Source organism: Eucalyptus grandis, chromosome 6 (assembly GCF_016545825.1).
Source record: "Eucalyptus grandis isolate ANBG69807.140 chromosome 6, ASM1654582v1, whole genome shotgun sequence".
NCBI classification, from domain to species: Eukaryota; Viridiplantae; Streptophyta; class Magnoliopsida; order Myrtales; family Myrtaceae; genus Eucalyptus; species Eucalyptus grandis.
The window spans coordinates 48,516,217-48,528,638 of NC_052617.1; the positions used below are offsets into that span (position 1 = coordinate 48,516,217).

Consider the following 12,422-nt stretch of genomic DNA (forward strand, 5'->3'; position numbering starts at 1 on the left):
GACTGCGTCTAGGCTGCTGTAATTAGGACGCAAATGACTCATTCACTACCAAACAATCTCATAATGAAATATACAGGAACTCATTATATGTTACACCTCCTGAGACAAACTCTAGTTGAACTCGCAACGCATCAAAAAGCAAATCACAACCACAGAAAACCCTCACAAATGCACACAAGAGACACCAAAACCAATCAAGAACTATGTCCAGTTCAATGGGAATAAATACTACATCCTATGAACCACCTCGCCTGACTTATTTCACCCCAAAAATGAAAACGCCTAAAGGCACAATGGACTCATAGCAGAAAATGCACACCAAACCACAAGCTCAATACCAGAAAACCAGATCTTGCGCTTTTGAACCTCACACTGCCGTTACTATCTGCGGTCTGATCAGCCGGATCACTCTCGGGAGAGTCAGCTGGTGAGTCCGCAGTAGCTGGTGGCGACTTTGCCTTCGAAGACTTTGGCGAATCGGCCGCCTTCTCAGGTGCAGGAGCCGGGGCCGGAGTCAGGGCTGCCGTCTTAAACAACTCCTTCGGCATCAGAACCTTGTCGATCGAATAGATTGCCAGCGGCTGCTCGTCTAGCAGAGTCCCAGTGATCTTAACCTTGTTGACTCTGGTCTTTAGGGTCACCTCTTCGCCATCGTTCTGCACCGTGAAGTCGTACTTGCTTGCCCCGTCGGTTGCCAAAGTGTTCATCGGTCCATTGTTGGACTTCAACATGGCCATGGACAGGTACATCGGTATGGCGAAGAACTCGAGGAAAGAGGCCTTTCCCGGTGCAGACAAGTTCTTGTACTTGGGCAGAAATTGCTTGAAGGGATCATCGAGAGGGCAAAATGTGGTCAACCCTCCTTCCACATTGTCCTGCAATTGGAAAACGAGGGCACCCCTTAGCTATTACCACCTCAACACAAGGCACAAACACTTTAGAAAAGAAAACCCGAAAAAGAACAAGAGAGAATCAACAGCAACAAGGCAAGTCATTCAAGCAGCTTTGGTTCTGTACTTGCATGGACCGTTTAAGGCTGTACTTATAACTTGCTACGGCACAATTTCGGTAGCAATTACGTACAGCTCGACGCGTGCTATTAATGGCCAATGGTGCAAGCACCGTAGTCCCAAATGTCTCAGCGTCGAGATGAGACCCTCATCATCAAAGATTTTTATCCAACATTCGTTAAGTTCAGACAGCGGTTGACCAGTTCTGATGTCCAAATCATAAAACCCAACAGAAAAAGTCAACAGCTTTGGACTCATCATTCCCTAATAAGTCACTTAAGAGCTTAATCACTTGAGAAGCAGAACTTGCTCTTTACACTAGTAATTACCTCTAACCCAAGCACCAAGTAATTAAAGATCCAAACTTTAACCCCCACATGACCACACCCACCTCGTAAGTCTTCATGGCGTCCGCGTTCGCGTCCAGCGTGTCGGCGAACACCTTGCACCCGTGCGCCGACATCAGCCTCGTCAGGTTCATCTCACTGGGCCCCGGCGTCGGCGCCGCGGCCACGTCGGAGGGGAGGGCGTTGCTGATCTGGATGATGGAGATGTTGTAGGGGATCTCCTCGAGGCCCTTGACGAAGTAGGTGTCGAGGCGGCCGTTGTTGTCCTCCGGGGCGAACCCGACCTTGCCGCCCTTGAGGTCGGTGATGTTGACGAAGCCGGTGGAGCCGGGGGCGGAGCCGGTGGCCTGGAAGAGGGTGGCGGCGAGGGCGGTGCCGTTGGTGATCTGGTGGAGCTTCTTGGGGCCGAAGTAGTCGAGGAGGACGTGGAGGGAGAGGACGTTCTTGAGGGTGGCGATGGTGGGGTGGGGGGCGAGGAGGCGGCTCATGGCGGCGTTGTCGAGGGCCATGACGGTGATGGTGGTGCGGCTGTTGATCTCCGCCGCCAGGTGGGTCTCCGTCAGGTAGTGGTTGAAGGTCGAGAACTCCGGGTGCTTCGCCAGGAGGCGCGTGATGTTGTGCGCGCGGGCGACGGTGAGGGCCGCGGCGAGGAAGGAGAGGGCGAGGGGGAGGAGGAGGTGGCGGCGGCGGAGCTGCATTGTGGTGGTGCTGGCGGCGGCGGCGGCGGCGCGTGAGGGAAGGGCCGGGAGGGGGGAGGGAAAGTGGAGACAGGAAGTGACAGATGAGGAGAGAGAATGGAGTGGAGTAGTAAACTGAGCTGAGCTGAGCTGAGCTGAGCACCACTACCACAGGCAGATGTAGAGAGAGAGAGATGGGTGGTCCTGGAAATGGGGCTGGTTTTTGGGGATTATTTACCAATGAAGCCACTTCCTAACGTTTTCTTTTTTTAACACCGCCAAAAATTTTGTAGACTTATGACAAATTTCGTAGACACGTAATAAATTTATCCTACACTAACCATAAAAAATTTCAAAGTAATATATTTATAATAAATTCATCTTTTATTAATTTTCAATAAATTTGATATAAAAATTATATATGATAAATTTGTCACAAGTATACTAATTTGGAATTTTTATAGTTAAAATGTTAATTTGAAATAAATTTGTCATAAAGTATACTTTTTAAGATTTTTTTATTTTTTTATAGATACTTGATGATATGATATTTTTAATCAACTTTAGCACATCATGCTATTCTTTAATAATTAAGTGTCCAAAATTCCTAAGTACTTAATCTCATATGGACATAATGATTCACTCATCACGTGCATGTCATATAGGAAAACACATCGTTCTCACAATTACGTCGTAAGAGAACTCTATAATATATATATATATATATATATATATAAATATCTTGCACTAAATTTGCCATCTCAATTTCATGGATCAAAAGCATATCAACATGGAAAGGGTTTCAAGAAGAGTGACTTTATTGTGACATGATTAAATCTGATCTAAATCTAAGATGAGAACTCAACCTTGGATTGCGCTAATCATGTCCCCAAACCCCCTTTCTATTTCGTTTTTTTTATCTAAAGAAGATGGCATGCACGTGAGAATCTTTATAGGAGGGATGATAATAAATGTCTAACCATCTTTCTAGCTCGTGATCCAAATCATGTGGATCACCTTCCATTACAATCCTATATGACCTTTCTTCCTTTTTTTGGTCCCCTTCGGCTACCGAAGCAATCGAGCTACCAAGCCATGATTAGGTGATTACGAAAGTACAAGATCTGTCCAAAAGAAAAAGGGATTGGTGGGCAATCTTTTCCTAAACTTTTCACAACTCAAAAGGAGGAATTGCAGTAAATGGGCGGAAATAGATAAAAGAACGATTCGCGAAGTAAATCGTTTTAAAAAAAAAAAAAAAAGATGAGAAAAATATTAAGCCTCATATTGAGAAATCCCATTAATCAAATTCATGAAAATTCGAGCCCCAAATCGGCGGTGTCGTGCGTAATAAATTCGCGATGAACGACCAGCGAGACGCCACCAACATACCATCGATGTCATTAATGCTGTCTTCCTTCTTCTTCTTCTTTTTAATTAATTTACCTTATGGTTCGAGTCCATGCTCTTTTTTATTTTTTAATTTGGAAGAGGACATACTTGTCATTTCGCCATTTTCCCTTTCTCCCTCCTTTTCTTCTCTGCGCGCGAGTCACAGCGCGCACATGCGACACAGCGGTCCCTTTTCACATAAATGAAGCGGCGGGTCTACCGAGGGAGGCGATTCCTTTCTTTCTCGCGGACAGGCTAGATCGCCCCCGCGGCGTGGCGACACGTGGACGGTCGACGATCGAGCGATCCCGGGACGGGAGATCACAACCCACGGCCCAATCCCCCGTCACCGACAGAGTCGAAGGAGCTAGTGGCGTTGCCTTAGCTGGAAGCAGGAAAGCTTGGGACAAACGTGGGACTGAGATGTTCCTCTGGATCTCTGGCTCCAAGAAAGGGACTTCCGGTAACCTTTTAGAACGAAAACGGACCTCTTTTCCCATGCCCTGCCTTGGCTAGAGTTTGACCCGATCCGCCGGTAGGGAGTTTCCACCTCTCGAGCTTGATTGAAGCTCGGCACGACCTCTCGAACCGGTCGGATCGTGGCAGTAGCGAACCCTCGTGATTCTCCCGGTCCAGATACATGTAACCCGTGACCGGAGCTAGACGAGCCCGAGTGAATGGCCAGCGGTGGCCAAAGATGTAGTCAATTTTCGGACCTATGGAACAGAAGCCCTCCACTAGCCCCCTTAGGTCGGGCCACTGATGGGTCGGTCAACTCAGACCGGTTTGAGTTTTTTTTTTTTTCAATTGTAGAACACTTTGAAAGCCGCACGTCTGTACACCTCGAATTCAAATAGGGCACATGGCATTAGATAAGTCGAATTCGATCGCAGATGCCACATGTAGGTGACGTGTGGCCCCAAAAAGGAAATAGAACGGGGAAATAAAAAAGAAAGAAGATCTCGCAAAGTACATTTCAACATCGAAAATACATAGTTAGCTATGGTACGCTCTCGCTTTTTTTCATCTAAGGATCCACGTACATCCGGCTATCTGAAGACCATAGGACATCAGCTTCACGAATGGATTAAATATATATGTAGTTGATCGGAGCGATTTGCATGCAATTTGTAAAACTATTTCCGACACCTGAACTACAAATAACCTGACATCCCAATCAACCCCACCGTTTGATTAAGTTAACGCATATCTGGAGTTAAATGAACTGGACAGCACTGAGCTGCCCTAAGATGAGTTGAAAATTAAACGTGAGGGGACGACTCCACCGAAAACAAGGAATATGACAACCATGAAAGCACGACCTACGGCGCAAAAGTCTGAATTTACTAATTTGCATGGAAAGGTTGTCAACAATTCTCTCCCTCTTTTTCTCTACCTGCTCTCCCTCCCTCTCTCTCTCTCTCCTTTTCCACTTTATTCAGTCGGTCGGTGCCTCAATCAGCCTGGTTTTGGACTCCTAGGAGGCTAGGAGCAGCCCAAAGCAGGCAAGAAATAGGGCTCTCCAGGTAAAGAATAAAGCCAAATAAGCTGGGATCTCATGTTTGGACCCCCCTTGGAAACAATAATTTCTCGCTTACTTTTCTGATGTAATTATAATAGATAATGGTAGTACGGTGTCATCACATGGCCTCTTGTGCTCGCCATGTTCATACGTGGCCATATAATGGCCTCGACCACTTTCGATTTGAGGCCCACTTCTTCCCCACAAGCAAGGAGGGAGAATTGCCACACATGATGACAAGGCGATCAAAGGATCGCAATTTTTCATAAGATCACAATTCGAGCCATACGTGAGAGCCATACGTGAGCAAACTTCTGACCAATTTGCGCCTTAAAGCATTTGATATCTCATATATGGAGGAAGTTTCTTATTTCTGACATGCCAATAAGGCTATAATGACGGGCCGTACGCCTACGACTGGACTGAGTAATTATAACTCGAACCAAACATTTTATAACGAATGTGAAGCCCTCATTATAACGTCCATATAGGTAGATGCACCGATCATCATTTCTCACTCTTAACTCACAAGAAAAGAAAATCATTACAAGGAAGATGAGGATAATTTCGAAAGTATAAATCATTTATAATTATTTTCTGAAAAAATGGTATTTAATGAGCTTATGTTAACACTTATAGTATAGACTCAATGATCGTAAAATAGAAGATTTTGGGGAATCATCTTACAGTACGGTCTACACAGTGTTTAGCCTTGAAAAACCTATATCCCAAAATCCCCCCGCCAAGTATTTGGCGAAAGAAAGGTAGATAAATGATGAGTGAACAAACAAGAAAGGTATAAAAGTGATGGAAAATTTTCTACTTGTTTCAACTACATCTGGAAAAAATTCTCAAGAGAACACAGTTCACACATGACATCATATCTTGGGTTAGACATGACTACATGAACTTTCTCAATGAAGAGCTTCGAAGATAATTGTCCAAAAATTCTTAACTTTATTATATAAAAATCAATTCAATCCTAAATTTTTCAGTTGTGTTAATTTAATTCTAAAACTTTAACGATTGGCCAATGCAGTCTCAAATATTTTGACAATTTGACCAATTTAACATTTCCGTTCAATTTTGAACAAAAATTGATGACATGAATAATTTTTACAATTTTATTTTTATTTTTCTCGATGATTTATATATTTTTTTTTATTTTTATTTCTTTCTTTTTCCAACTTTGGGCCATCAAGGTGATACTATTGCTCACCTAGTCCGAGAAGCAAGGATTGCCAATTCTTGCCGAGTTGGAAAAAAAAAAAAAAAAAAAAAAAGAAACATTAAAATAATTTAAAAAAAAAAAAATTATCCACATCATTACTAGTCATGTAATGCAAGATGGTCCATGCGAACTAAACCACCATGTCATAGATTTGCCAATTTGACTAGATGGTCCATGCGAACTAAACCACTATATCATTGATTTCTAGTCAGATTGATCAAATTGGCAAATCTTCAAAGATTTAAAACTAAATTGACACGATTAAAAATGATTAAGACTAAATTGACAAACTATCAAAAAGTTCAGAACTAATTTAATACAATCGAAAAGTTCATGATTGAATTAACCACCGTATAATAGATTTAGAATTTTTTGGATAATTTTTCCAAGAATCTTAAGACAGATGACCGACGGTTAAGGGCAGCGGTGACCATGACCAATGAAGGCGGAAGGGTGGTGAGAGTCGCTGGTGGCCAAGTCACCCTGATAACAGTGGTGCCCTGGAACCAGAAGCTAATTGAGTTTTCTGAAAAACAGACGACTTCAGTGCAAGCGTTAAAAAAGAGAAGTTCTAATCGTAAAACATCATTTATGAGAACGACATTCACGTCACCATCTCTGTTCTTGAACGCAGACAAGCAAAAATCACATGCCGCGACCTTCCATTCCCAAACTGCTCGCTCCCGCCATTCGAACTAGTGCAGCCAAGGGCTTGACGACTGAAGGCAGGATTAAGAACCCTCATGATTCTTAAAAAGATTAGATCATCCCAGACTACCCCAAATCAGAATCCTCAATTAACGAGACCTGCATCATGCTAATCCTGAAACTTTACCTCCTTTCCGGGGATTCTCCATAATCTCACGCTCGCAATGCGTCTTCAAATTGCTTTTTCAGTGTGAGCAGTTTGAACCCCTTTACTGTCTCATTTTCCACCATTCTGACTTGCAGCAAAGCCATCGGCCTTGAGCTTTCTAGGCCTATTAAAAGCATTAATCTCCAGTAAAAAGCTAAAAGTGATACTGCCTAATAGACCACTGGAAAAGGTGATAAGATACCGCTTCAGTTTGTCATTGCTCCAAACTCAAACCCTTCATCTGGTCAGAGACCAGTTCAGAGCTCTAATTTGAACTAGTAAATATGAGGTTACCTTTGCATGTTACGGAACATCCAGCAAATGGAGTCCGATACGGACATTTCGGTCTAGAAAACACAAATCCACTCCTCTGAGATCACGAAGCACTCCAACAATTAAGAAAATGCCAAGTTGATCAACGTCCTGGCTACCTAGCTGCCTCTGAGCAGAGCCAGACTTAAAGTGTTCATTCAAGCAAGATGGCGCAGGGACTTATAGGTTTTATCAGACGGGAGCAAATACATGAAAATCTAAGACAGCATGGAATTTACGGTAACCTCAATTTCCATAAGCCGGACAGTAGCGATCCAACAACAATGCATGGTTCAGTAGATAATATTGACACACTTGCGAAGGCAACCTGACAAAGTGAGTCTGAGTATATGTCAACATGTCGAGATATTCTCATTTCATCCATGACACAGTTCAGTGGCATGTCTGCAGAATAGGCAGCCTCCTTTTTAGCTTTAACCATTCATGCGTATATAGACATTCAGCCTTGACTTGAGCGCAACCACTAGGCTTGATTTCAATGGATCATGTATAGTCTCTAGCTTATAATCAAAGAACCTAAAAAGTAGGAATCCACAGAGACTGGAAGCGATGAACATCCTTGCCTCATTTTTCCCAGTCGAAATTCAAAGTAGTTAACAGACCACTCTTCCAACTTCACGCGGTCAAAAAGCCATAGATGCCACAAAGAAAACAAACGCTTGGACCTTCAACTAAACATATTGTAGAATTGAGTGAACATTCCAAAATTCTGTATTTAACTTTGCAAGTTCTTCAGATAAGATAACTATGAGAACGAGTCAAAAATAAGCCACCCGGGATTGAATTGCGCTAACTACATCATATCAAACAAGCAATCAGTAAATTGAGTTGTATAATCTTCTTCCTATCTGGAACATATAATTCAGTAAACTAACACATGACATTATCAAAAATTGTATCGGCAAATTACAATTGGACGCAAAATAAACATCGATGATTAATCGACCAAATCTTCAAAGAACTTGCCTCTCGGCAGCTTCGGCGACAATGGGCAATCTTGGAATCTGGCCCAGCAAGCAAGAGGACGACCCATAAATCAAGCACACGAGGAGGAACAAGAACACGGTGCTGTCCAAACTCATCACCAAGTCCAACCCCAACCCATCCCGGGGGTTGAAGCTCCGCTCGAGCAAATCGGGGAAAATCAGCAACACGTCGAGCACGATGGCCTGCATGGTGTTGAACCGGACGTAGCGGCTGAAGTTGGGGTTCCGCACCACCACGAAGTAGAGCGTCAGGAACACCAGGAACCCGTTGAGAGGGAACCCTTTGAACACCTTGATGGCCGGGACGAGGGGCTGGACGAGGGCCTGAATCGGGGCGAACTGGTTGATGACGTACTTGCCGTACTGGACGCCGTCGAAGAAGGGGTAGAAGTAGCAGACGGCCGAGATCAGCCGGTCGGGCGCGTCGACGGATTCGCCGCCGTTCTTGGACCGGGCGGCGACGGGCAGCCGCGGCCGCGCGGACACGAGCGGCGGGCGGCCGAGAGGAGGAGAGGCGAGGGAGGGGGAGGGAGGGAGGAGCAGGAAGGGCTTGGAGGGCGTCGATGGGGAGAAGAGGTTGGAGATGGTCATGGCGGAATTTCGAAAGGATTTGGATTTCTGACGTTTTGTTTATTATCATCGGCAAGGTTTTCCTGGTATTGAAGGAAAAGCCAGGCAAGAAAGTGAGGCGGCGATATGGATTTGGACCCTTTGGATTGGATGGGCTTGAGCTTTAATTGGGTGACTACCCAAATTTAAGGAGAGGAATTTTTTTTTTTTTTTGGGGGTCGGTTAAGGAGAGGATGTTATGAAATCAAAAGAATTTGTTCGTGTCAAAATATTTAATTTTTTTTATCGATTTAAATTTATTATGTGATAATAAATTATAAAGATGATAGGCAATATAAAAGATAATTAACTAAACTATTATATCGGTAATAACGAAATATTTATTATGTTGGTCATATCGAGGCTATACGGATTCAAACTTTTAATTTTTATACAAAAAGTGTTTTGTCCTATCGTACATATTGGGGATTGATTTGACTTTATTTGTGGTTAATTTGTTTTTGTTGAATTTGCAGTGATTTTAAAGCCGTGATTTTTTGCAAAGCCCTTTGTGAAATTGGGGTTCAATGATAACCACATTGTTAGAGTAAATGTTGTATAAGAGTCTCGTTCATAATCAAATGTATTTGAATTTATTTGTGGCGATTTCAAGATGACACTGTGACTTTTGCAGGGGCTTCATGAATTCGAATTTCGGTAACCACTAAGTCGAATAAATGCCATATAAAAGGATACTGAGTTAACCCTTTGCTAGGCAAACCAAATTTATTTACCTATGCAACAAAAGCTGCTTCTGATGTAACTGGTAGGCAGCCGAACCCTCAAGGTAATTGGCTTATCATTTCAGAATTATCTGTTAGATAATCTAGCATGATAAATAAATATGGAGCAAGTATGAATTATCTAGATAATATACAGGAAAAAAACTTTTAAAGGAAATGGAGCAGTTAAGAACTTAGTTTTAATGTCGCATTTCAATTTTTTTTTTTCAAATAACAACGTATCCCGTTTAGGGTAATTTAAGAATCAAAGGAGCATCGGTTGATGTGCGGAAATGAGAACAATTTGCCTTTATCCATGAACACGTAAAAAACAAGTCATGGTACAACTTTATTGTTAAAATGTTATTTTTTTCGAAAGGAAAAATTTTGCACAAACTATATTATATCAAATCTCAACGGTGATAAATTGATATGCTGCATATTTATACCATAATTATAATTTACTTTCCAAAATCACTTGTGTATTTTGAAGAAATAATTACACAAATGGTCCCAAAATTTTAGCTCGTTATATAATATAATCCATAAACTTTAGTTAAATGTGCAATACTATCCTTAAATTTTTTATTTATTCAAAGTGGTTCGTGAACTTTTGGCATATATTTAATTTAGTTATTAAATTATATGAAAAGGTTAAATGTTATATTTGAACTTAAGGAGAATATTGAATAATTTTATATACTTTATGGACTAAATTGAACATGTACTAATAATTCATAAATCCCATTACACAAATAAGAATTTTAATGACGACATTGCATGTTTGTTAAAATTCATGAATTATATTGAATAAATTAAAAATTTAGATACCTCATTATATATTTGTTTGTGTCATTTTCTCTATTTTGAATAGGAAAATGACATCGAATGGATCGTACTTTCAATAATTTCATAGTTCGCCGCTCCCTTTCTCATACAACCTACTCACTTTCTTCTCCTCGAAGACTCCGAACATCAATATCCTCAATCGAATCTGGCCCTTTGAAAGAATGCCAAATCTCATGAAAGCGTCTCACCTAAACAACTCAGATTTGAAGGTTAGTTCACGCATCTCAGCACAAGGAAACCGTGGATCCCCTGTTCTTCCCGTGGGACATTTTCAGAGCTTTCCAGGCAACACGCAATTCCAGAAAGGGCATAAAGACAAAAGCTCCATCAAAACGAGGATGCTTTATTTAACAAATTGTAAAATACAACATGGCAGCTCCACTACAATCACAATCACTAATTCCGACAGGACACGTATAGACAATAATAATGTGGGAAAGAGTTGCTGATTATAAGCTTAGACTAAATCTCTAGATAGCCAGGGCGGCCCACACTGCCAAGCCGCTCAAGATCACCCCGGCTCGGGTCGAACTCGAGCCGGATTCGTCGCTCACCGGGCCCGGCGCGGTGTCGGGCAACTTGCCATCTGGCGCCAGGCTCGGCGGGCTTCCGGTGCTCGGGAATATCGACGGCGACTCCGCGGGCGTTGCCGAACTCGAGGGAATGCCGGCCGCCTCAGGAGTAGCAGCACTTGCCGGTACTTCCGCAACTGGTGGAGAACTGACCGGCGCGGATACCGGAGAAACGGCCGGCGCCGCGGTGGGGGCGCTCACCGGGGTCGCGGCGGGAGCGCTGGCCGGAGTCGCGGGAGGAGCGCTCACCGGCGCTGCGGCAGGGGTCTGAGGCGTCGGAGGAGCAGTGGCCGGAGATTGAACCGGAGCAGACGACACGGACGGAGGAGTGGCGGCGGGAGTGGCGGCCGGAGACTTGGAGGGTGAAACCGAAGGAGCGGTCGGCAGCGCCGGAGAAATTTTCGGAGCAGAAGCGGGCGGCGAGGATGTTGTGGTTGGTGGTGCCGCCGCTGCTGCTGGAGACTTGGCAGGAGGCGCGACAGAACTCGTCGGAGGAGCGGCCGTACTCGTCGGCGGCAGGGACGACATCGCCGACAACGGCGACGGGAAGGCGCATTGTCGGCGGACCGCGCGGGGCACGCGAGATTCAACACGAGGAGCGCCAGAATCGCGAGTTCCGCGACGGACCGACGCATCTTGGGCGCTCGAGGAATCAAAGCCGAAATGCAAGAAAATGTCAGAGAGAGAGAGAGAGAGAGAGAGTGAAAGGGCGTGTAGGGAAGAGAGATATAGAGTGATGGAGATGAATATAAAGCGGTTACCGGAGAAGAAAACTACAGAAGGGGCGGAGGGGAAATGCGACCGTTGGGTGGGGGCCACGGTACGGGGTGACCGGCAACCGGGGTTGGAAAGTAGACGTTGCCCGGGAAGGACACGGGTGGGTGGCGGACCCTCCGTCTCCGCGCGGCTTTTGTTTTGTCCTCTTTGGCGGAACCGGAGATTCCCCGCTGCCAGCCCGACAGCGCGGCGAGCACTACTCCCCTGCTGTGGCGCTCACGGTAAAGCAAAAAAGCGTCTCGGTCGGTGCGAACGGGCGGATTAAAGGCGGTAATTGATTTGGCGTTTTAGGGCGCGGATCGGCTGGAAATTAATTAATTTAGTCGGGGGAGGATTAAAGAACGGACCGGTTGAAGGACGGGCATGGACGCATGTCGTTTTGTTTGATCACGGGAGGGTCAATCTAGGGGCATGATTAAAGTAACCTTAATTCTTAGGACCAGTGTCGACTCTCGTGATTAGTGCGACGTGGTCCTCTTTACGTTCCGATCAAAGTCATTTTTGCTACGACACTCAAGTGATTGCCTTGCCTTGTGTCC

The 12,422-nt window shown here is 44.3% G+C and overlaps 2 protein-coding genes across 2 annotated transcripts; both read right to left on the minus strand.

Annotated features, from left to right (window-relative positions):
• Positions 1-22: 22 nt before the first annotated feature.
• On the minus strand, positions 23-2,146 carry LOC104450418 (fasciclin-like arabinogalactan protein 1). Its single transcript, XM_010064964.3, has 2 exons — positions 1,402-2,146; positions 23-875 (listed from the first exon to the last, which is right to left on the minus strand). Exons 1-2 carry the CDS (start codon positions 2,053-2,055, stop codon positions 300-302), a joined length of 1,230 nt encoding a protein of 409 aa, XP_010063266.1. The 5' UTR covers positions 2,056-2,146; the 3' UTR covers positions 23-299.
• Positions 2,147-8,114: 5,968 nt separating this feature from the next.
• Positions 8,115-9,029, minus strand: LOC104450419 (protein TIC 20-v, chloroplastic). The gene has a single exon (XM_010064965.3). The coding sequence runs from the start codon at positions 8,943-8,945 to the stop codon at positions 8,322-8,324; it is 624 nt and encodes a 207-aa protein (XP_010063267.1). The 5' UTR covers positions 8,946-9,029; the 3' UTR covers positions 8,115-8,321.
• Between the last annotated feature and the right edge of the window lie 3,393 nt (positions 9,030-12,422).